General features: G+C 35.6%; 2 protein-coding genes across 10 annotated transcripts; one reads left to right on the forward strand and one right to left on the reverse strand.

Annotated features, from left to right (window-relative positions):
- Nucleotides 1-4,325: 4,325 nt before the first annotated feature.
- Nucleotides 4,326-8,031, reverse strand: LOC127802731 (protein WHAT'S THIS FACTOR 9, mitochondrial). Of its 8 annotated transcripts, none has more exons than XM_052338732.1 (3): nucleotides 5,739-8,031; nucleotides 4,701-4,774; nucleotides 4,326-4,621 (listed from the first exon to the last, which is right to left on the reverse strand). In XM_052338732.1, exon 1 carries the CDS (start codon nucleotides 7,919-7,921, stop codon nucleotides 6,761-6,763), a length of 1,161 nt encoding a protein of 386 aa, XP_052194692.1. In that variant the 5' UTR covers nucleotides 7,922-8,031; the 3' UTR covers nucleotides 4,326-4,621; nucleotides 4,701-4,774; nucleotides 5,739-6,760. The 8 variants fall into 8 exon arrangements, with proteins under 8 accessions (XP_052194692.1, XP_052194690.1, XP_052194691.1 ...); XM_052338730.1 differs by having other exon boundaries at nucleotides 4,326-4,626; XM_052338731.1 differs by having other exon boundaries at nucleotides 4,701-4,778.
- A 2,090-nt stretch (nucleotides 8,032-10,121) lies between these two features.
- Nucleotides 10,122-25,917, forward strand: LOC127801526 (embryogenesis-associated protein EMB8). 2 transcript variants are annotated; one of them, XM_052336746.1, is made up of 14 exons: nucleotides 10,122-10,523; nucleotides 12,197-12,286; nucleotides 12,599-12,660; nucleotides 13,465-13,565; nucleotides 16,380-16,469; nucleotides 16,561-16,683; nucleotides 17,701-17,778; nucleotides 19,266-19,351; nucleotides 19,487-19,535; nucleotides 20,524-20,580; nucleotides 20,647-20,777; nucleotides 23,273-23,356; nucleotides 23,990-24,062; nucleotides 25,122-25,917. In XM_052336746.1, exons 1-14 carry the CDS (start codon nucleotides 10,246-10,248, stop codon nucleotides 25,563-25,565), a joined length of 1,746 nt encoding a protein of 581 aa, XP_052192706.1. In that variant the 5' UTR covers nucleotides 10,122-10,245; the 3' UTR covers nucleotides 25,566-25,917. The 2 variants fall into 2 exon arrangements, with proteins under 2 accessions (XP_052192706.1, XP_052192707.1); XM_052336747.1 differs by having other exon boundaries at nucleotides 23,990-24,059.
- Nucleotides 25,918-26,001: the final 84 nt, after the last annotated feature.

The following is a 26,001-nucleotide window of genomic DNA, read 5'->3' on the forward strand; positions in this document are numbered from 1 at the left end:
TACAATTCTTGAAACATAGCCTATACTTTCATATGAATTATCTATAGCTTGATTTTTCTTTTAGCTACATTTTAGAAAACGTAGTTATAGTCACTTCGATTGATTTGCTCTTTTTTTAGCTACGTTTTCGAAAACGTAACTAATAGTCAATTTTTTTTTTTAGAGGAAAGATAATAAAAAATTAATTGAATAATTATCTCATAATTGATTTGCTCAAATAAAAAATTAATTATTTGAGATAACAAGCTAATAATAAATAATATAATATAATTATATTTTTAAATAAATATTAATTTGAAATGCAATAATTTAAATTATTTTATTATCACATTTTAGATGATTACAATAAATTATTATTTGAATTATTTAATAATTATCATAATTTAAATTATTTTATCAGCTATCATAATTTTAAATTATATTATTTTTATCAATTGAATAATTATTAATATTACTTGTATGAATTATATTATTTTTGATTTAATTATTAAATATTAAAAAAATAAATGAATTAAAGAGGTCGAAATCTCCTTGTCTCTTTGCTTGGCCAATCCCCCTCTTCTACAAACTCTTTCCTTCTCCTTCTTTGCCTTTCTCGTCCCCTTCTTCTTCTCTCGCCCTTGCTCTAGCCTCTCACTCACTACCTTGCCCTCGCCTTTGGCCTGTTTGCTCGCGGCTCACCCTTGCCTCTTGGTCAGTAGCTGAGGACGTCATCTCATCTCGATCTCGCGCGAACATGATCGGGTATGGTACATCAATGCATTTGATTTGAGATTCTAATTCTGAGCATGATTGTATGGTACAACATAGATTGATACTATGATTAGCTTTTTAATCCTTAGTTTATTTTGAATGTCTACTCATAAAATTTGAGGGCATACTTGTGATGTTTGTTGATGAATGTCAAAACAAACAGAAGAGGAGACGAAGGAAAAACATGCTTGTAACATCTTTTACTTTCTTTCAATGAAAACGAAGCATCAAGTTATAGGAATTCACGGCATGTGATATTTGTTCTGACAGGAGTTTTAGTAAACAATTTTGTAAATTTTTGTTTTTCTATGAAAAATTGAAACCTGCCCACATCAGAGACAAAAAGTTAGTGATAGTTACCATAATGTGACAATGAAAACCAGTTAAACATCACCAAATTTTGTTTAATTTATAATCATAGTTTAACCTCTAATGATTTCCAAATATGAAATTCCAGTCTTGGCACTCTTCCTGAGCGTTGCTCAATCTGTTGACACTTGACACTGAGGGTTTTTTTTTTCTCTTCCTCTTATGTCATCTTCTTTTCAGAATAAAAGAATATGCATTAAATAGATACCTTCAAGGTGCCTTTAGTACAATATTTCCAGTTTTCTGGTAAAACAAAATTGAGAACTTGTCACAGGAACCAAATTCGTATGAATAATCCCAGGGGAAGAGTGTTGTACACTTCATGAAGTCAGTTCCCTAATAATCCAAGATTCAAAATCATTCCTCGTTATTCGAAATGAATATGTAAGATTTATTAGTATTTACTTAATTTTATTAATATTAAACTATATTACCCTTTTATTATAACTTCAAAATTTTTTTAATCAACGTGTCAAAAGGACTTAAATGAGGAACAGTGTGATATGATTATGCTGTTAAAATCACTCATTTCAAGGTGAGTAAAGGATGGTCTTATCAAAAAATAGAAAAAAAATTATGTAATTTGAGAAGTTTTACTTATTTTCTTATTACTGTACCTTACCTCCTCGAAAGACTCTCTCGGAGAGAACTTTTTCGGAGATTCTCCCTCCAAGAGGGTAGATCTTTCCGAGAGAATATGTCCAGCAAATGGAAGTTCTCTCGGAGAGATCCTTTTAAGGAAGAAGTTTTTCTCGAAAAGACTTTCTCCGAGAGACAAATCACTCACCCACCACCAGACTTCTATAAAATGCGAGACACAACACAATTGAAGGAATTCGAACAACTGGTAACCTACTCATATTATCTAGAATTTCTCTTTCCGAAGCCTTTGAATTCCTTTCTATGGCTGTTTCTCTTTTCGTTCTGCTGACTTGCTCATCGAAGGGTCTTCACGGAAGATTCTTCCCACAAGCCTTCTAACCTTTATCTCAGGTAGCAGAACTTCTAGAAGACGCGTCCCAACCTCCTCGTTCTCTCCTAGAGAGCATATGTTCTCTCCGAGTCCCTTTACACCTTCCCAAGAAAGTCTCTACTCTCTCTAGAAGCCGATTAATCATCTCCAAGATGTGTATCAGACCCTCTCCGAGAGCAGTAGCCAAGCCAAACGACTATCTCTTTGAGAGCTTCATTCTCTCTAAGATAGCTATAGCTCTGCAAGATCGACCGTTCTCTTCAAAAGGACTTTCTCTGCCAGATCTTCTCTCCGAGAGGACATTTTCTCTAGGAGAACTCCCTTAGTGGCTATTCCTTCGGTCGTTGACATCAAGTATGACATTGGACGATGATTTCTCTCATTTAAAACAAATTTTATTGTTGTAATTTTTAGACTACAACACTTATATTTTGAGATTGGTACTAGTTAAATTCATTTATTATTTGTGCTTACAATTGTACAAAAATAATATGCAAGCGATAATGGAGAAATCAAAAGAAGAAGGTAAAGAGCTTAGTGCAGATGAGGTATGTGATCAAGTCTTTGGCACTCGATCTGGTTATGTTAATGGACTAGGCTATGATCTCAAGCCAAGTGCATCTACATCCACAAACCAAACAATTATTAGAAGACTGCAAGATGAGAATAACAATTTAAAGACAACATTAGAAGTTAAAATTGCCAAAAGTGAAAAAAACAAGTGCAAAATTGGCAAACCATGATTTATTGTTCAGAAAACTACTTGGAGACAAGTATGATGACTTCATTGAGGATGAAGGGTAAGATTCTTAAAGTTTATGTGATGCGCTTGCCCATTTAGAAATTTAAAGTCATTTATTTCAAACAATTTTTTTTTTTTTTTTTGCATAAGGTTGATAAAGATGCAAGTACTTTATAAAAGTTGAATGAAATCTGTGCATCAAATGAGTATATTTTTGGCAAATGATGTTATGCATTTGTGTTGACGTTGTTATCTGTGTTGACGACTTGAACATTGAGATATTAAAATGGTCATTGGTGTGTTTTAATGATTTGAACATTTGTAAATATTAATGTGTTTAGATTTTTCTTATTTTGTGCTTTATTGTTTAAATTTTAATAGAATTCATGTTTATATTAATACATGTTAAATATAATGACGAAAATACATAATCGTTGCAAAATAGGTAGGGATATTGCCAAACTTTTACTAAAATAAATTAGCTACTATTCCAAGAAAGCATAACTAAAAGGTTTTTCATGCCACAAAAAATAGAAACGCAGCAAAAATATTTATTAGCAACATTTGCTACGTTTTTTTACTGAAACGTACCTAAACATATTCATTTCATGACGATTTTGAAAACATAACTAAAAGTTTTAGCCAATTTTGGCTACAATTTTCTCTAGCTATGGACAAAAAAAAATAGCTAAATATTAATGTAATGCAATTAGGTTTTTGCTACATTTTTTGTTATATTTAAAAAACGTAACAAAAAGTTCGTGACGATTTTGAAAATGTAACTAAAATTTTTGCTACGTTTCAAAAAATCGTAGCTAAAAGATTATGTAAAGCGACATTTTTGTAAAAATGAAAACGTTGCTAATGACTTTTGCCGACGAGTCTTTTGCTATGTTTTTTGTGACGTTTTAGAAACGTAGCTAAAATCTTTTAGTAACGTTTCTTAAACTTTTGACTACGGAAATTTTTGTAGCAAAAACTAATATTTCTTGTAGGGAATCTTGGGATAGGGCTTTAGAATGTAGTTGGAAATAAATTTGTATGCTTATTTTATGTGTTTAAAATGTAACAGAAATAGAAGTTATTTCCGACAATCCTTTTATTTCCCCTATTTTGCATATAAACCCTTGTTTCTAACCATCTCTATCTCTAAGTTAGACTCAACATTCATTCTTTCTAATTTTATCTTGCAGGGACCCTAAAGAAATATTGAGAGAGAGCATTGCTCAGTCTTTGTATTCTTGAGAGGGAAGGCTATTGATCATAACGAAGTATGTGCGAGAAAGGGAGTGTTGTATTCTTGATTGGTTTCTAGTGAATTTTGTCAAAGACTTCGACAGTGAATGTAAGGCATTTTATGCCTAAATTAGGATAAGTTTTTACCTCTTTGACTTTCTATTATAGGTTTGATTTTCACTAATATCTATTAATTTATTTCTATTTCTTATTGGTTGTGAATTGGCTGTGAGAGAGTGGAATTTCTTGTGTGATAATCGGTTCTATATTCAACACTGAATAAAAGTTCAAAACTGTTTTACAATGTTTTCACTCCTCAATCCATCCTTCAATTTAACCGAACCAAATTGTAGTTTCCATTTTCCGCAGCTTTTTCTAAAATTCAAACAAGCAACAAATTGTTTCCTAACAAAAAATTAAAAAAAATAAAAACATGTTACATTCATCTCGAACGAACCTCAGTAATACAGTAATACTACTTGCCATCTCAATCAGGATCCAACTAAGGGCATTGCAGTAGCCAGATTTTCAGCCATTCCATGCCATGACTGTTCTGCAAGAACCAACAGTAGCATCATTGTAAGAATGTTGGTCAAAGAAACAACAATGGCAGAATCAGTAACTCACATGAAGGATGAGTAGTTCATCAGCATTGGTGCCTAAGATCCCTTCAGCATGTTAATGAAGTGACAAAACCAGTCCTGCCTAATCAGCAAAACAAGCAAAACTAGTTACATATTTGAAAATTATGTTAGTCAAACTTGAATATCCCCCAATGATTTATAAAACTTAACGTCATGACACCCAGTACAACATTGTTTGACTTTCAATTCACTGAAGAACATAATAATCAAAATGAAAAACGGGAACACATTAGAAGTCTTTAGCATGTAGAAAATACATGTAACAAGAACTTATAACTTTTTACCACCATATTACATGCATGACATGTAAGAACGAGATTACTAAATTCTGTTTTAATATCATTACAGGGTCCAGATTTGTCCAAATAGATGTATAATGTATTTGTACAAAACAGAGGCGAAGTAAGAAATAAGAAAATGAAGAATGGTAAAGCAGCTGGAAACTTGGACCAGATGCTATCTGGATAGAGGCATGGAAATAAATTTAAGAAGTGTAACTCCTTAAGTTCTGAGAGGCATGGTTAGCGTGGTAAAATGGCCAACAAGTGACAGAGAATGTGTAGAATGGCATTTAGGCAAGTACAAGTGCTTAAGTTAAGGAATCAGAGGCTCAAACCAGTAGTAAAGTCAACCGGAGGAGAAAAAAACTGACAATTTTATTGTAAAACTAATAACAGAAAGACAGCAACAGATTGAGCTAAACTGCTCATAGAATGGCATGGCTGCTGCCTAAACGCAATTAAATTCGAATTGAGTGCTTCTTGGCAAATTTGTGGCTGGGATATATAGGTCATCATGGCATTTCCATGGGGGTGCAATAGCAATTAATGAAACCCCAGACACCCAGAGTGATCCTTGGAAATCTTGAGCCATTTAGTGAAAAAGCAACCAAATTTCAACCACATATAGCAGCTAGCACACACCCATCTACAGCAAGGAACCAACCATGAGACCAATTTTAATGCTAAAAAGACGGCACAACAGATAATTTCAGCAAACATAAAAAAACTAGGAAACTCACCAGCAAACAGCTGCCACGGAAATTTATCCGGCCACATGGTCAGCTCAGACATAACCAACTTGACACATATTGTGTCCGTTTTATTTCATTTGAAATGTTGCAGCAATATTATCCCACTGACCTGTTGAGTCATCTTCACATTATATTTCTCAAACGGAATGTCCTGGAAATCACATTATTATCTTTTGTTTTTCAATCAAGTCAATATTAAATCAATGATGACTTCATTGTGGTCACAGCAGTTCCATTTCTCCCACATAATGCATGTCCTCAACATTGTCCACGCATTATTAAAGCCATCAGCACACATTTTTTGACTACATACCCCTCGTGGGTTTTTAGGCACCTTTGCTCCATGATTTTCAAGAAAATAATGTAGAAATCAGTACTACAACAAACGAGACATGTTCAAAGGTATGTGCTTACTGACACGGCTCATGCTGTCTCTAAAACATTTGCTCCATGGTTTTTTCACTATAGGATTTTTAGACACTTTTGCTCCATAGTTTTCAAGAAAATACTGTAGAAATCCAGTACTAAAACAAATAAGACATGTTCAAAGGAATGTGCTTACTGACATGGCTCATGCTGTCTCTAAAACATTTGCTCCATGGTTTTTTCACTACATACCCCTCATGGATTTTTAGGCACTTTTGCTCCATGGTTTTCAAGAAAATACTGTAGAAATCCAGTACTAAAATAAATGAGACATGTTCAAAGGAATGTGCTTACTAACACGGGCTCATGCTGTCTCTAAAACATTTGTATACAGAAGAGACTGACTCCTCCCTTCATCAAGATTGAAGATTGGAAATGACCTGGATAACAATCTTTCTCCTCAGCTTTCTCATTTTTTACTCCATGTCTAGTTTATATTTTCCAACTGCTATTTTCATTTAATTACCTGGTTGTTCAAATAGAATTCACATCCTAATCCTAATACTGCTCTTAGTCATTCAACTCCATTTCTTCTCCTGCCGTGATTCTAACATTACTTTCCTGCACTTCCTCCCTCCTGCCAATCAAGTGACCTGTTTCCTAGGCCTAACATTTTGAACTTGAATTCGTCTATTCTGCCTCACTTTCTTATTCATGAGGTGAATATATCTATGCCGCATTCCCATTAAAGGATGCTTCTCAATCAACCAGTCCTTCCTATACACTTCCCTAAGAACCACGGTCTGAGTCCTAATCTTATTTGAGACATAAAATATCCCCGGATGGTGCACCAGAGCTTTCGTGAACCTCAGCCCAAACCCTAGATAATCCCCCAACCTATAGACATTCTCTCTCTCTGTCTTCTTTGACACCAGTAGGTGCAGCAATTCGTGAAGAACGGCCACTGTCCACTTCTCTGCCTGATCACTATTTGGCGAGAGATGAAATGCATCTTCATACGGAGATATGTATGGCAATTTTTGCCATTCATCAACCCAATTCCTCACTTTCTTCTCCAAATCAAATCCTCTTGGTAACTCCATAGGAAAAGGAATTGGCACGCCGCTTCTAAACCTGGAATTCAAATGCATTTCCTTTCTCTCCAATACCGAAACTGCAAGATCATGTCTGTGAGAAACCAACTCTAACCCTAACAATTCACAGCCATTTGCATCTTTACAATCCATACTACACAACTGGAAGTACTCGGGGAAATCAGACAGAAATGTGAGAATGTAATTGTGGGGCAGCCCAATGTCGAAAACAAACCCGTTCACAACGTTCAACGGAAGCTTTCTCGACCCGGCTAGCATCAGCAGCTTCGCTAGCCTCTCTGCCAAGTCCTTCCGGTGATTTCGCGAGTTGAAAACTCGAGCCTCCTCGTTGTGGACGACTAGGGCTTGCGCGGTGAGCTTGACGTGAGGAAGGGCCAGGGGGTGGTCGGGCCGGAATGGGTTGAAAACCGATGGATATCTCTCGATAAGCTTTCCGGCGGTAGTGGGGAGCTTGAGGCGGTCCTTCAGCAAGGCAGCGGTGGAGATTGGCAGGGTCTTCGAGGGCTGAGCGAGGATTAGGTTTTTGAGATTGAGCATTGGCTTGAGGTCTTTCTCTTTCTCAACGGCGGTGTCGAGGTACGGATCGCGGACCCATTTAACCCTGGCGTCGACGAAGGTGCGGACGGCGTTGGGGCGGTGGAGCAGCCGGCGGAGTTCGGTGGCGGGGCGGGTGAACGCCGCCATCGCCATTAATGGCTAGTAATTGTGTTCGGAAGGCCTTTCTTCGCCAAAATACACACTCTAGGGTTCTTACAGAGAAAGCGGGAAAACGGTCTGGCGCGTGCTGAAGAGGAGGGTATTTACATTTTCAACCCCCGAATTTTTTTTTAGATGATTGTCGTAGTGGGATTTTGGATGTTCGAATTCTCTATTTCATTAAGAGAAATAAATTACAGATTCAGCTTTTAACCCTTACACAGAGTTATAATTAAATTCGCAATCTATTGACACTAACATATTACTCATTCGACCATTTGACCTATATCTTAAGGACATCAATCTCATTAATTTTTCACCATTAGTTTTATTATATTGTGTTATGGATATTTCTTGCACTACTTCTTATAGCCTGAGTTTAATTCAGCAGGGTGGCCTAATCGCCTGAACCCCAATGGGCCCAAACTCATCAGAACAAGGTCACACATCATTGAAACCCGAACTCAGATCGCAGAACCAAGCGAGTTTCCAACAAGGCTCCCAGCGAGCTCTTAGTGATATACCCAACGAACTCCCAGCAATACTTTTAGCTTGCTAGCCTAACTGTTTAGCGAGTCAGTCAAACTATTCAATTCGCATAAAAAATAAGAATACGGAACAACCAAAGAAAATGACCCACTTGCTTTATGTGAGGCAAATCAGATCTTTGGTAATACAGAGCCCACTTTTGATTTTGTGGAATTTAAAATGACATTTTGTCCCCATGATATCACTTTTCTACTATTGGAAATCATGTAATTGTGAACACTCTCGTTATAAATAACAGTAAAAAATACTATTGTAATGAGAGAATACCCATAATAATATACTGTTACTCTATCGGAATATCCATAAAATAGTTGTGGAATAGACATCGTTCTGACCAAATCACGTAAAAATCCCCGGCGTATGTTCTATTACGTTCCTCCTCAATGCATTTGGGCTAATTTCCTCATTGTGAGTTTAAAAATTATGATTAACTAATTTTGAACATTGACATATTTATTAATTTATATTCAAACTTTCGAGCCCCATTGGCATAGATTTTAATTTTTTATTTTCATTATTTTTTTGTGTGTTTTTTAAACCTTTTTATTAATTGTCAATGGTTCTTGTGATGTAAATTATATTTTATATTAATATAATATATACTATTATAACAATTTCTAATGATTTTATTGATTGATGCCATGATGAGATCTTCAACTAAGTAAAATCGTAACAAGGTAATTGTAACGTAATTTGTAACTAAATTGAATATTTTACGATAAAAAAAAATTATTCTCCCAACCAACATAGAGGGCTAGTTACTTCCATTGGTGGTGGCGTAGGTGAAAGGTCCAAAAGACATATAATTGAGATAAGTCAAAAAAATGTAATAGATCAATTTTTTTTTATTCATCAATTAAAAATTAAGTATTACGATAAGACACGACAGCTAATCTTATTTTAATCTCGAAATTTGCACGTCGCATGATTATCATTCTAAACATTAAAATTTGGTGTTGAAATTAGGGGTGTTCGCGGTGCGATTTTGTTGATTTAAATAATTTTCAGCACGCCAAACTGTTAGTGTGATTTTTCAACTAAACTAGACCGCGGTCTGGTTTGGGTTCGGCCAAACTGCACCAAACCAAACCGCATTTGTGATCTGGTTTGATGTGGTTTACCGCGATTTGAAATGCTACTTAAAATCACTAAAAAAGATATTTAAAAATAGTAAATAAAGACATAAATATTAGTAAATAAAGACAATTAAATGTAAATAAATATGAATAAAAAAATAAAGATAAAATAGTGTAAAAAATAAATAGGATGAGGTTGCTAATTATTAGATTTTTATAATAATAATTTTTTATAATATTTTTTATTATTTTATTGAGCGATTCGATTTAAAACCGAACTGTCAATTGTCTAAACCGCAAATCGCGCAATTTGAACAGAATCCAAACCGTTTTCGACTACAAAAAAAAAAAATCTATCGATTTGATTTGGTTCGATTTAGTTTGGCCAATTTTTACAATGTACCAATTTTTTTGAACACCCATAATTGAAATTACAATATCGTTGACTATAATATTTTAAAATGCAGTATAATCAATGTAATTTACAAATTAATTATAATATTTTGTAAATATAAACAATATATATATATATATATTTAAAGTAATCGGTCAAGGTCATGGATCTGGTTGTCGTTAACTTCGTTGGTGTGGAGCCACTCGCTCCTCGGCCTCCTATTTGCATTTCTCCAGTTTGTTCTTCTCAGCGCTTCCATTCAAACTCAATCCGTTGCAGAGCCTAGGTTTTCTCAGATTATGAAATCTCCGTCGTCAATGGATTGTTCCGATTCATCCATTCAAGCATCCGATTCTCCCTACCGTCTCTTGCTTGCAGCGGCGTCTCTCATACCTGTTTCTCACTACTTGCTAGGGTTCCTGTTCATTGTTTTGGTGTTTCTGTACAATTTCCTCGAGGTTCACATTCTTCAGGACCTGTTCGCCGGGTTCAGAGGACAGCCAGTGTCTTTGACCTTCGACGCTTCTTCCGAGGTTTACCAAGAAATCGTCTCCAAGTGTCGAATTCTTCATGGGAGGTAAAACTCCGTGTCATGAAGCCTTTGAGTTTGGTTTTATTTGGTTAGGTCGTTGTGCTGTACTAGATTGCTACCATTACTGTTGCTGCTATATATGAATTAGTACTTTGTACCTCATGGTAATATACGATTTTACGCGCGTTAATGTTTTTTTTTCTTTTTGCTATTGGGGCCATCATGTTGATTTAACAAAAATGTCAAAATTATTACCAACATGTCAGTAAAATTCAAAAAATTTAGGAGTTATTTGGTGCTAGTTTAATAGAATTTTTTGAAGTTATTGATTATGGCTCTCTTTCCTCGGCCATTGCCTGTACAAGAGGCTTCGTCCACGTGTCTGAGATGCGCTTGTTTCTGACATTTCTTATCAGATGTAGAAATTTGTTTACATTTCTTGGGTGGCCAGGGCTTTTCAGGGTTTCATTTGAACCCTAACCATTTAGCCGGAAGATTTTTTAAGCCATTATGTCAGTCCCTTGGGAATAGGAACCAAGCAGCTTTGAGTTTCTTACCAATTTGTCCTTTAGCCACCTTTTGATTTTTATTTCATGGAAAAAAAAAAAAAAAACTTGATGTCATACAAATAGCGATTTTATGCTATCGTACACAATAAATTAAGACTACAAGTTCCTGCCTCGTTTCCCAATTTACTATGCCAGGATTTGCCACATTGGATTTTATTGCCATGACTTTTAGTTATTGTCCTGTATCCATACATGTGATTTTAAGTTGCGTGGTTTATAATTTGAATAAGTTCATAAATGACAGAAGTTAATACATTCACAACGTTTAGATAGTAATATTCTTGCATATTGTTTTCCCTTATAGAATAGGTATAGGGGCTCTACATTTAATTTCTTATACAGAAGATTGTGATAACATCCTATTTGCAAAGCAAGGGTAAGGTTGCATACAAAGACAACCCTCCCCTGCCCGCCCCCTTGCAAAGTAGGGAGTGTCATGCACTGGAACACTATTTTAGAAGATCGAGACAACATTTGAGGCTTTGCTTCTTGCTTTAGACACCAAATTTTGTTGTCTATAATATTATTGTTCCTTTTAGCAATACTTTGATAATGATATCTTATCTCCATTTAAGGCTATGGTCTATAAATTCATGGACACTTTCTACTCTCTAGGGGCTTCCATACTGGTGTTGCTGGTGTCTTGGACACTCTGACACACCAAAACGCATATGATATGTGTCCCACACTTTCTTAAAATTTTTAAAAGGATATGGGAGGGGACATATATGTCCAATTCTTGCTTCTTTTTTTTTGTTTTTGTTTTTTCCCCTTAACATGCCTATGAGGCTTTTACTATTGTTGCTTTTATTGGGGAAAAATGTACTACTACTTGCTGAATTTTCTCAAACTTGCTTGAACAAATTGGAGTTGTCAGAAGCTTTCACTTTTGTACTGTATTCTATTACTTTCATTATATTGGTGATTTGCGCAAGTATTACTGCATTGGGCTTTAATGTCAAAATTTGATGGTCTTGCTATTTTTGTGTTGAACTGGATCTGATTTTATGGATATATTCTAATTTGAAGCATCCCCACCTAGTGAGATTATGGCTTGGTATGTTGTTGTATTCTAATTTGAAGTATAAGCTCTCAATTATAAAATAGAAATGCTTCTGTTCTACTTATCTCCTAATGCTTTTGGTGCAGGTATTTTGCAACTCCCTGGCTTTCCAGTCCTCATCTTCAGACTTCTTTCTTGAGCTTCTCTGGTCATCCTCCTGCTTTCAGCTACAGCAGGTGGTAACTTGTTTAATTTTCCTCTATTCATCATACTTTATTCTACTTCCCTGTGACATCTGTTTCTTTATTATTGGTTAAAATGATTTCCTTTTCTTGTACTTGTCTATGGTGGAGTTATCACCCTTTTTTCTGCTCTTGAATATCAGATTACAGTAGAAATTGCAATTTCCTTATCGTGTAGTGGTAAAGCTATCCCCTGGTCTGAATTTCTGAAGGTTGCACAGTTGCACACAAGGGAAAAACTTTTTCCAACATACTTTCTTCTGTGACATGATTACCTTTCTTGTTCTAATGAATAACCTTGCTCAGACAGCTATTTCATACGGCTGATAATGGAACAATGGCTCTGGATTGGCTGATGAATTCTGATGGTAAGTTGAGGTTTTCCCTTTCTTGCCATGCTCTGAAATAATTTCTTTTGGCTTTGATGCAATGTATAGTGTGTTACTTTAGTGGTAATATAACCTGTTTCCTATGGGTTGATGTAAGAGTAGATTTCTGGGATTGGGGATATCATAGTTGTCAAAGTTGCAAAGTTGCAAAGGTGCAAAGGTGCTTGGAGCTGGAGGCACAAGGTGTGGGCTTTTTTGATACAAGGCGCACAATTTTTTTTTCAAAATTTATCAAAAATACTTAATGCATCATTCTTTTCAATATATACCAATAGAGAGGTAAATACAAACTTATAAAATCATAAATAACAAATAACCAACACTATTACTATAATAACAGATAATATAATTTCAACCACTATAATAAGTTAATAACGACTCATAGTATTTCAAGAAGTACCTAGAAGTCAAACAACAAAATAAATAAAAAATTAGAAGAAAGAAAAACATAAAATTGTTTTATTTTACATAAAAATAACATAAAAAATTCATTGAAATTCAATAAAATACAAATTTCAGTGGAAAAACAAAGAAATCAATGAAGTGTGAAGAGTGAAAAAAAAATCTACAAATAAAGAAAAACGAACAACATTGTGAAAACCAACATCCCTAGTAGGTAATCTTTTATAGCTAGTTAGCGATAGACTATATGATTTGCTGATGGCTGCCTTCCATTCTGAAGGAATTTTCTGGGCATAGTTCAATTAGCATATCCTGTGGCATTCTGGCATCAGTTATCAGAGATTATGTTTTCTTTCTAATTTTTGCTTTTGATTTTTCCAGTTTCAGAGGCTTCTTTCCAAATGAAAGGCACCGTTCCTGGAGATGATAAAGTCCCCATCGTGATGGTAATTCCAGGCTTAACAAGTGATTCTTCCGCCGCAGTAAGTTATTATTATTGTTTCAATACTTGTTTTCTCTCTTTCTTTTACTACTAAAGAAGTACCCTAATTTTTATGGAATGACTCTGGTGCTTATTGGAATACATAGCTTAATAAAAATTCAATATGGCTATTTAACCCCAACAAGATCTGGAGCAAAGTTTTGATGATAACTTGAGGACCTAGAAGTGTAAGATGAGGTGATTTGTTTGTGTGGAAGGATTTGTATGGGTAATATAGATATCCTTCTTCTGAGTATGGAGGTTGAAACAGTGGACTTTGCTGGCTGCATATTGAGGTGATCCTAGGAGGAAAGGGATAAAATACAGTGAAGGATGGAGATATTTGGTTTAATCATGTAAGGCAGTGATTGCTTGCTTGGCGATGCAGATGGGGTTGTTTATTCCGAAGGTACCAACAGAATACGTTTTGTCTTAACCTAGAGAATATTTCTGAAGATCTCTTTCTCTCTCTGTGAAATTAGTTGACGTGGACACTGATGGAAGAGAAAGCATAGAGAAGGTGAAAGAGGAGAACCTGTTGAAAATAGAGAAAGGGAACGTTTTCTTGATTGATTTAGTATAGGCCAGGTAGCTGATCCCACGTAGTGGAATTAAGGTTTGTTGTGTGTTGATTTAGTATGGTTGAAAATGCTGAATAGTGTCTCATATATAGAATATACATGTTTCTCCAACTGCAAAGCAACAAAAAGAAAAAAAAAAAGTTTCTAATCCATAGAAAACGAATATTCTAAATATGCTAGAAGTCAAAAAAACAAAAATGTTTTTAACATCTCCATAATTTATGTGTCTTATGGTGGTATATGTGCATCCATTGTGTCCAAATGGTTGTGCTTAAAAATAATAAATTAATAGGAGAATGTTTGGATTAGTATTTTAAGCATAACAACGCAACAATTCTTTGATAGGACTTCTCTACTCTACTTTTGAATGGCTTTGTTTGACAAATCAATTGATTTTAGAAAGGGAATTAAGTGGAACTTTTATGAGATCAGTTGAAGCACTGCCCTTCATGGGGAAGAATATATCTCTTTCTAGAGATTCAACTGCTATTATTTTTCTAGTTCTTTGTAGCCTTTTCTTGCTTGGCAAGGGGAGCTATTCTTTTTCTATTTTCTCTTAGTGTCCACCTAGTGGGATTAAGGCTTGTGATTGTTGTTTTTAGTTGGGTTTTTAGTCATCTGTGTGATTCCCCTTCTGATAAAAGAAGTTTAAAGATTAGACCATATCATATTCCTGTATTAGGTTGTCCAACTAGCTTAGCTCTTATTTTCTTGGAATAGTATCCTTGCCATTTTTTGATTAATTGTGGCCATTATGAGGTCAATAAACATCGAATTGATTATGTGAAAACTACCCCGAACCTTGATGTAGATGAACTAGCATGTCTGGTTTCGCAATCCACCAGTTCTCCTGGTACATGCTATAGGTTCCATGTATAAAAGAGCATTGCCAGTACGTCCTCTCTTTGCAAAGGCTGTGGGAGTGTAGGTTTCATGTATACTGCAATTATATTTTCTTTATGAATCATATGAGCCCTAAACGGTGAAGATACTAAAATGCTTAAGAAGAATATGTCATAATGAGTGAAGGTACTAAAATGCTTAAGAAAAAATATATCATAATGATGAGCACAACACCGTCATGACATATGCAGTGGAACATTTTCATGGTGTTAATTATTTTAATTTATTGCAAATTGGACGCCTATGACATGGTGTTGCAACTATATCTGGCAAACATCTTGGGTTTTCATTTTTCCAAAATTGGAAGTGAGTAATTCACAAGGGACTGACACGTTAGAATGTTGGCTCTCAATTTGTGAAGGTGGAACTAAGACACAGACACAATGTTATACCTATTAGCTAGATGGGAAACTTCCACTTTCTATGATGATTATTGTCATCCTTGATGCTGATGTATCCTAAAACTTGATGGTTGCCTTTTGCTTTTGCAAGATATAACTTCTCACTATCTTTCTATTTGAAAAGTTTTTATTTTTACATCTCACCCTAGGGACTTTGGTACTCCTATGACTTAAATCTTTTTGCATCCTTTTTCTATCATCAGTTGGGAGAAATGGTGATTACTATGATGGCATGTTAGGTGGGAAAAGGACTTGCCGTTTGTGTGCATAAAAGGTGACAGACACCTGCACCATGTGTTGAAGATTGTATAGGATATTCCTTTTTTCTTCTACTTCATAGTTTAGGAGATCTATTACCTTTCAACACGTTCTAAATTACACGAATGTGTTATCTGCATATATATATATTTGACATTGACCTTAATGTCATCTTTCCTGCTGTTGGATATACAGCCTCCATGCAATGAACTATATGCGAACCTTCAATGACGATGACTAGTTTAAACTTCCTGATAGTCTGATCAGTTATGTCTTTGGTATGTGTAATTCCCTGGTCCTTGTTCTAGGAAAACAAGATTTCGGTCCTAACTATTGCATGATTACCTCATCAGAAAATGTACAGTACATTGTCCGCATCATCATTTTTTATGTATTTTAAGTGGTCATCATTATTTACATAGATTTTCAAGTGACATGCTTCCTAACTACGGCCACCTGACTGTCTCCAACAAGAGACTTGCTTACATCTTCCCTCCATATTTTTTATTTTTTCTACTTTTGCACCAGTGTATTTATTTATTTGTTTGGAAATGTCATCGAGTTCACTCTGCTTTTCTATCAACTTTTTTCCTGATAGCTTCCTGTATCAACAAACCAATCCCTTGTTCTGTTATCTTTTCTTTTACTCAATATGTCCAAAATTTGTTGCAGTATATAAAGCATTTCGCTTTCAAGATGGCAAAATGTGGTTGGAATGTTGTCGTCAGCAATCATCGTGGGCTCGGAGGGATATCTATTACTGTAAGTGTTTCCTTTTATGATATTTTGTATTTCATTCATTTGACAAAATTATTTCTGGTCTAAGCAATTGTAGATTTTATTCTTTTGACAGTCTGATTGCTTCTATAATGCTGGTTGGACAGAGGACATACGTGAAATCATTGACCATATTCACCATAAATATCCAGAAGCTCCTCTTTGTGTGGTTGGAACTAGTATTGGTGCAAATATTCTGGTAACTAAATTCTATAAACCTGTCCTACCAATTTCTAGAGTTAGATTCAGTCATTTTGTAAGTTCTTAAATACAACAGCTTATCAAGCCTTAAACCCACTAGGTGGGGTTTATAAGTTCTTAAATATGAAGTTATTTTATTGCAATTAACTCCCTTATAGTGGGATTAAGCTTGATTTGTTGGGTTATTAACTTCTTTATAGATTAGAAAAGAAAGAAGATTTGGGGCTTTCTTGTCATTGTTTGGAGAAGCAAGCTGCTCTATACTCTATAGGATTTGTTTTTGCTACTTAAATTGTAAAGTTGATGTAGAATTGAGGAATACTGAACACTCAGTCAGGGTTGCCTCAGTTTGTGTTTAACACTCTCCCTCAGGATACAACATATATGTCATGTGTGATTGTTACAAATAAAGTTCATTCTAGCTCCCTGCTAAAGGATGCATGGATAAAAATCTGGGCGCTGAACTTCACAGGTAACTTTGTTGGCAATGGGTAAACCTCCCATGGTTTTCTTTGGTCCAGAGAATTAGTCCTCCTGCAATCTGAGTTGTAGCTTCTTTACTGTAAAGCTGCAATTGGATACACTTCTGAAACTGGAAAATGTACACCCAGAATGATTAGATAATGTGATATTGATGATGAACAATTACGAGTGCTGAAATGTTTTTATTCCGTGTAAAATTGACGCAGATGGAGGGATTCTGGACATCCAATTAGGTTCTCAGTTTATATTTATACTGAGAAATATGTAATTTCTGTTTATACTGAGAAACACATTACATGGATATTACAAATATACCATTTGTAGAACATCTGATTAAATACATATCTACTAACAATAATGATATGGAAAAATTGTTTAAACACTTATTCTAACTGAATTTTGTTTCTATTGCCCAAAAAAAAGATTTTAGTTTTATTTGGAATTGATTGTTTACCAAGCAGTCAAACTGGTGTACCAATATTCTAGATTTGCTATTATGCTACTACATATTTGTTAAGGCTATTTCATTCAGGTAAAATATCTGGGCGAGGATGGGATTAATACCCCTATTGCTGGTGCAGCAGCTATATGTTCTCCTTGGGATCTTCTGGTATGTCCTTGGTTAATATGATTTAAATTTTAATGTCTTATAAGACAAAAATTTTAGTATTCTATGTGAGAAAATTTCTTTCTCAAATGGCACCAAAGATTCCATTTTAAATGTATTTCCTTTGTAGTATTTATTTGGAACCATCGTCATTTTTGTTCCTCTTAGGAAGTTGTTTATCTATTTCTTTGTTTTATTGTCTTGTCTGTTTGTTTAGCTTATATGTTAATTCTTCCCATGAATTCTGCTTGCTATGATACAAAGTGGGTCTAGTTATCCTAGGCACTATGACAGCCCTTTTCCCAGAAGTCAGGATCTTTTTTTTTTCCTTTTTTCCATTTATCTTGACTTCCTCTGCTCTCATTACCCACTTATAACTACTTATTCTAATTTGTAATTAGATTTTTTCTATTGCCTCTTCAAATAGTTGCAGACCTATACCTCAATCACTTTTACATGAGGTATCATCGAGCACTATTCTGACTTATCAAGCATTATTTGGACTCTGGTTAACGTAATATCTTTAGATCCTATGTCTTGGTTCCACTTATGGTTCGGGTTTTATCAAACTCTTTGGTTGACTTGGCTCAAGTTTGTATAGACTTCTTGGCCTTATGGGGGTGACATGAGCCAGTTTATTTATTTTTTTAATTTTTTAACCCCACCTTGGGTCGAGGCCTCCTTGGGCTCCAAAGCCACGCTTTCAACCTTTTTGATATGCTGTATAATTTTAGCCCTCTATGTTGGGTACAACCTCTTGGCCTTGTCTTATTGAATTTTGGTTCAAACTACCTCAAAGTTGGCCTAATGGCCTGTATAGTCCCTATACTCTCTTAAGGCCCATTCTTTTTCTTTTTTCCTTAGCCCCAATATTTTTACTGGCTATGTGTTTCTTAACCATATTAGGCCTTAATATGGCCCATTATGCATCGTTTAATTACTTTAAACCCTTTCAGGCCCAATATAAAACTTCTAAATGCTTTTGAGCTCATGTAGTTCCATTATGCCTTTCTTAACCTCTTTGAGCCTTTATAGCCCCAACAAACCTTTTCTTGAACTCTTTAGGTCAAAAGATCCCCAAAATAGCCAAAGAATCTCACTTGCGTTCAATTAAGATTTTGGGGCATTACAAGTATCCTGCTGTCTGTCATTAGAAGAGCAAGCTTTCTTTTACATCTCCTTGAAATTCTCATGGCACTCATGTTTCCTCTTCTTTCTGCTACTTCATAACAAAGAAATTGCATTCTATCAATTAAACCAAACGATGCTGATTAGCTTGAAAGGGTTATGCTATTTTTAGTTTCAAGAGATACTTGTTATTGATGATCAATTAAATTTACTATTATTTTGGCAAGAAGGAAAAATATGATAATCTTTGATGGCTACTAATCATTGTTTATGACCTCATTAGGAATTTAGGAGTTGCATGTTGATTCTTTCTAAGTTGCATTCTCTTTTCATTTACTTGTTTATTTTTCCATTTTGCTCAGATATGTGACAGGTTTATCAACCGTAGAATTGCTCAGAAGTTCTATAATAAAGCTTTAACGGTTGGCCTGAAAGCTTATGCTCAGTTGTATGTCTGCATCACCTTATCATGTTGTTTGATGCAGTTCTCATTGCCCCCCCCTCCTTCTCTCTCTCTCTCTCTATAGTTATTGCTCTGATTTTGGAGTTTGTTCTTACAAGATGAATCTTAAATTCTTTGCAGGCATCAGTCCATCATATCCCGTCTTACAGATTGGGATGGAATTGAAAAGGTTATCCATGTTCTCTCTTCAATCTCTTGCTGTACCCTGATCTTTATTGAGAAAAATGAAACCCATAAACTGATATGAGATGACATTCCAGAAATTATAATGGCTACTAGACGTAGTCACAAGATGGTGGCATTTGAAATCTTGCAAAAAAAAAAAAAAAATCATTGGCTTTGAGTAAATTCTTATTCTATCTTGTAAGAAGGTGGGATTTATTTTTAAACTAGGCAGTTCTTCAGGAGATAGCTTCAAGTGTAGCAGGATCACTTTCTTGGTTTTAAATATTATTTTTTGGTTAGTTATCTTGCTTTTCTTTCCTTTTGGCTTTATGAACCGCCAATGATGAACATCATGTAGATGTTACAATAAAAACATATGCAGCTGCGTACTTGGAGTGACACTTGGCAGTGGGTTGGAGGATTAAGTGGCATACATATACAGTTGAATTAGTCTCAAGTTACTAGATAGTGATAGACTACCATGTACTCTTCTTAAATTCAATGAATGAAAGAGGTAGCACAAAGCACTCTCATGTGAAAATTAGTTGTTGCAAGTTTTCTTGCTGGAGTTGAGTGATTCCTCCCTCAAATCAAGTGTGCTAGGTTGCATTGTGATTCCACAGCATCTTTGAGCAATCCCATTTCCCCCAGTTGAGTGAGCCCCGGGTTATCACTCCCATTCTTTGCCTATCTCTAATTTGCAGACCTCTTTACTTTCCCTGCATAAAATTGGTGACACAGCAAGTTTTCTTCCTGTGGTTCAGTACAGCATTCAAAATTCTGTTCTAGTTTGACTGAGACTTCTTTATCTATTTTAAATGAGTGAGCACTGGTTTGCAATTCCTGTGTCTAGTTGTAGACACATCAAGAATTATCACAGTCGGAGCCCTGTATAGGAAGATATCAATAACAACTTTCAGACTGTTCATTATTTGAAGCCTGTGATGTCTATCTAATTTGAACTTCTGTTCATATTTGTTGTGTTATAACAGTCGCGTTCTGTTCGAGACTTTGATGATTATGTGACTCGGGTCCTTGCAAAATATGAGGTACTAATTGTTTGACTTATTATCACATGCTTCAATGGTTTACTGATGCATTCTTTTGTTCTCTAGACAGTGGATACTTATTACAGGCGTAGCAGCAGTATTAATTTTGTGGGAAAAGTTATGCAGCCACTTCTCTGCATCAATGCTTTAGATGATCCAGTTTGCACGAGAGAAGCCATCCCTTGGGATGAGTGCAGGTATGAAGTCCACTGAGTTTAATTTTTTAAATTTCAACTTATCTTCCTTTCTTTCACATTTGTGCCCGTTCTTGATCATACACAGAGAAGGAGGAGGGAGGGAAGCCTGCAGTCCCTCTAATCCAAGTGGGAATGACATTTTACATATTACTATATTAATTGCAAGAGAATTACTGCTGTTTCATTGCGCACATGATCCGTATGTTGTTGCAAGTGACTTCCATTAGCACTTGAGGCTCCCTACTTTGTGAGGATCAGGAAAGGATTATATTTGCATGCAGCATTACCCTTGCTTTGCAAAGAAGCTGTTTCCACAACTTGAACCCATTACAATCCAGTCTTAAAGAAGCAACCTTACCATTATTACTAAGGCTCACCCTCCACTTGGACCTAAATGGATCAAGTTAAAAATCTTAAGCCTTTTGCTATTTGTGAGGAGGGTTAGTGGTTTATCCAGTGACAAGTAAGTGATGCACATGTCTACAACTAGAGACTTGAGGAACCAATTCAGCTTCCTGCGTATGTACGCCGGGAGGGAATATATATATAAATGCTCCAAGGGAATGCCACCTGAAGCTAAACCAAAAGAAAACCTACACCATCTGTCCACTTAAAAGTTACTGAAAAGGCTTTGCAAAACTGAAGAACTAGTCTGAGGATGAATTAACTTTTCCCGTGCACCAAGTTAAAAATCTTAAGCCTCTTGCTATTTGTGAGGAGGGTTAGTGGGTTTATCCAGTGACAAGTAAGTGATGCACATGTCTACAAATAGAGACTTGAGGAACCAATTCAGCTTCCTGCGTATGTATGCCGGGAGGGAATATATATATAAATGCTCCAAGGGAATGCCACCTGAAGCTAAACCAAAAGAAAACCTACACCATCTGTACACTTAAAAGTTACTGAAAAGGCTTTGCAAAACTGAAGAACTAGTCTGAGGATGAATTAACTTTTCCCGTGCACCAAATACATGAAAGAGACAATTTTAGTTCTCAAAATAAAATAGGAGCTTCAATCCCATTAGAAGTTTTCTGGTTGCATTCTTCCCAACAATTCATATTAACCCCAGTGGTATCAAAAACGAGGGATCCCTGCACCTCGTTCTATCCATATATTACATGAACTTAGATATGAGTATTAAGTGTGGTCCATGTGGGTATGTGTCCAAGCATGTGACTTATCTAATAATCACGGGAGATAAATATGTTTCAAACTATCTGCCACATTCCTAGGGAACACCTGAAGAAAATTGAATGGGCAAATAGACATTTGGAACACCATGTGTGGGAGTTTTAACTATATGCAGGTAGTTTTTTTTTTTTAATCTATTTCCCCTCTGCGAGGTCTGTCATTGTTCAGACATTTTTTCTTAAAAACCAAAATGATATTTGCAGTTTTTGACAATGACTTCACTCTTCTGCTCAAATATGATGATGTTCTGTGGGGGGAAGAGTTTGCTACTTGAGCATCTCTTTTGGTTAAATTGTTAAGGTGACCATGGCAATAGCTATTTCATGCATGAAGTTATAGTTGTTCATGATGACTAAAAAAGGTTATAGATTTGGGAAACAAGATTAAATTTTTGCTTGCTTTGAGAAAGAAGAAAAAACTGCATTAACAAAAAGAAGAAGAAGACAAAGGAGGAGAAGAAATTTTTCATGGCATTATTGCCATTGGTTGAGGAGATCTTGCACGTATTTCCCCCACTCATAGAGATTAGATGAATCCATAAATGGCTGAGGAAAGTTGACAGACTAGCTAGTGGAGCAGGGATCATGGGATCCTTGCAAGGACTTGAAATTATGGTGATTTTATGGGAGTATCAGGTGTTGTTACTTGCTATGTGCCTATGTCTTCGTTGCATTAAAAGAATCTCATCCATTGTTATTAGTAACGATATTTGATAATTAATAACATGACAAAAATACTCACGAAGCAAGTCCAACGGTAAAGATATTATTTATAATCAAAATAAAAAAGAAATAAAGACATCTGCACTGTTATTTACTTTGTGTTGTGTTTGATGAAGCTAACCTGTCCAAGCCTTTGCCAAGAGGTATCTGCAGTTGGAAATGAGGGCAAATAACCATGGGGGCACATATCAATGTTGTGTTTAAGAGTAACAAAGTTTTGCACCAATGCATGCATAGAAATTTAAGGCTCACATTCCAGGCCATGTGTAAGCCATCCTGCAGGGTCTGAAGTTTGGCAATGATGACTGTTGCCATGTAGTATATTTTGGCAATCAGAATGACCAGCTACATTCAATGCGTGCTGTGAGTTTGGGTAGATAACAGAACAAGGGATCCACATGGGACATTAACCATAGAGCTCGTCTGACCTATTTGTTATCATATATTGCAACAAAAGATTTTCTTCACAAAATGTATGATATATTACAATACACTAATTCTTTTTTGTGAAATAGTTAACTGTAATATGTTCCAACATTTGGTATCTATGTGCAACTAACCTGAAATATTATCCATCTATAGGGCAAATAAAAACATTGTTCTGGCTACCACACAGCATGGAGGACACCTTGCTTATTATGAAGGGATGACTGCAAACAGCCTGTGGTAATTTGTTTTCTGACTTTTAGATAGCATCTATAGTTTCATATGCATGTCTGCAAGATTAACATTAGATTTATGTAGAAGTTAACTTTTGGGTTTCAATCTTGTAACTGGGGAAGTTGCTTGTTCCCCCATCTCCAGTTTTTGCTGCCAGGTCAAGTCAGTAAATGCAAGTATTCTAGTATCAAGAAATTGAATAATTTCAATTTTTCCCTATGAGATCTAGTCACTTTAAACACTTAAAAAGTGTAAATTGTTTAAAGTAGAAATTTGCAGGGAAGAGGCCCTAAACTTCAGAGAGAGAGGGAGGGAGGGAGAGACATGTTGATTCAAGTTTGGGCATGTTCATTTAAAAAATATAATTGAACTTTTTTTCTTAGCTGAATAAATAAGAGTTTCTAAAGATGGATTATATATACATGCATTCATGGTGCATCAATTCATATGGACATGATATTTCAGAGATTTAGTGTTATATTTTCCCAAACATGTATAGCTGGTAATTCTGCATTTTACTGGAAGTTCTATTATTGCTTTGTACTGTTGCATTTGCATCCAATTTTCTGTGTCAACAGCTGCAGTCATTTTTCTTTTCTTTTTTCTTAGCAAATGCAGTGATTTTTCTATACCTTGCAGGTGGGTAAGGGCTGTTCATGAATTCTTTAATGTTTTGTGCTCGAGTTCATTAATCCACAGAAAGGAGGAGGTAGTAGTGCACAAACATTTTACTACTAATTAGCTTCTGAAATGAAAGAAAGAAAGAGAGAGTAAAAAAATGAAAATGGTTTAAGTTTTTGCTCAAAATTAAAGAAAAAGGAAAAAAGATGTGTTTGCATGTTTTGATTATATAGGGAGCTTAATGTGCATCTCATCTCACTACCTTGAATCTGCATCATAGGATTTCAAGCATTGCATCACTAACCTCTATTAATACCTCTTCTACCCAAAAAGTATGAAACCTCAACAACTTGGTATTACATTGTGTCAAACAGTATAGACATGGTTTGCATGTGTGACTATCTACAATATAAATTCTGAACAGTACAAGGAAACATTTTCTTGGAGGCCAAATATTTCAGGACCAAATGATTTTTCACCAATTTAAGAAACCTTTACTCATGAGAAGAAAACTTAAGAAACCTCTTGTGGATAAATATCTGCCTTTCTATCCGCCCCCCCCCCCCCCCCCCCCAAAAAAAAAAAAAAAAAAAAAAAACTTTAGAAACCTTTCTTGAAGCCCCTTGATGGTCCCCTCTGCAGAATGGTTTTCTGGAGGCCAAATATCATAATATCCAATAAGTTGTTGAAATAAATGTTCAACCCATTGAAATAAATATGAAACTTTTTCCATATTATATAAAATAATGATAGAGATGGTTGGACATTTAAAATTCATGTACCTAGTGTGATTCAGGCTTGTGATTGCCACCATTATTCCTGAATTTTCTTGAAATAAATTGTTCAACCCATTGGGTAAGTTGATGTTGCTATTTGTTCTCATGGGTAGGACTGATTTTTTGATGAGTTTTAGAATTCTAAATACAAGTCATGCATGGAAGAAATAAGCGGTTTGTTTTTACCAAAGCTCAGATTGGATGAGACATCTGAGCGTTCCTTGCAACACAGGGCCTGCCAAATATCGGTTTTCTGATTATTTTTGCTAATAATTGTGACATTCTCCAATTTCTTGTTAGTTTCCGTCGTACTTTTGAAGCACCGAAGACCTTCAGTTTGGCTAATTTGATATGGCCTGATACTTGTCTTGCAGTTGCAAATTCCGCCCTTGATCAGTCCTCTAGAGTCTTCAGTTGAGCAAAGCCCGTATGTGAATATTACAGAAGGAGGACTGGTGACTACTACGGGCGATAACCAAACAACTAATCCAGAAGACGTACGCCTTCAGAATGAGCCTACAGTTCAGAGCGAGGGGGGCAAAGATACAATTCTGGAAGCACGTAAAAATGATCTGAATACAGGAGCAAGGACGGATTTGACAGATGAGCCGCCCCAGCCCCAGCCCCAAGATGCTAACGACATGATTATGCCTGTAAGAAGATACATGGATCAGCTTTCGCGACAGAGCGGGAAATCATTTTGGCTACTCGTGTATGTTGCCATTGTAACAACTTGGCCACTGGTGGGTTCAGCTGTTACATTGTTCTTCAAGAAAAAGTTCGGTAAAGTCTTCTCAGCAACCAAGCAAAGGAGATAGAATCCCAATTCCATGCTGGTATGTTGTTGTTGTCTTATTCAACAACCTGTTGTTCCCTGGGAAGGGGCAATCGAAATAATAGTGCAAAATAGTCGTAAAATACCACTTTCGTTGTGAATAATAAATAGGCCGAGAGCTCGAGAGCTTGAGCCGGATGGAAACCAATCAAAACCCACGGGGTACAGCAGATCTTCTTTGTTATAAGCTGCGTGCGTTACATATGCTTGGTGCAGGACATGTGTCGCCTGTTCAGCAGCAGCTATTGAAGAGAATTAAATTTGCTAGCCTCTTTCAAATCAAAATTTTTTGTTACATGATTTGGGTATTTAATAATAATTTTTAGGTTATTTTAGCAAGCTGTAGATGCTACTCATGTGTCATGTTCTATGTTTTCAGGGCACATAGTCATTCGTTCCCAGGTGTTCCAAATAATCGG

This window comes from Diospyros lotus, chromosome 5, assembly GCF_014633365.1.
Source record: "Diospyros lotus cultivar Yz01 chromosome 5, ASM1463336v1, whole genome shotgun sequence".
NCBI classification, from domain to species: Eukaryota; Viridiplantae; Streptophyta; class Magnoliopsida; order Ericales; family Ebenaceae; genus Diospyros; species Diospyros lotus.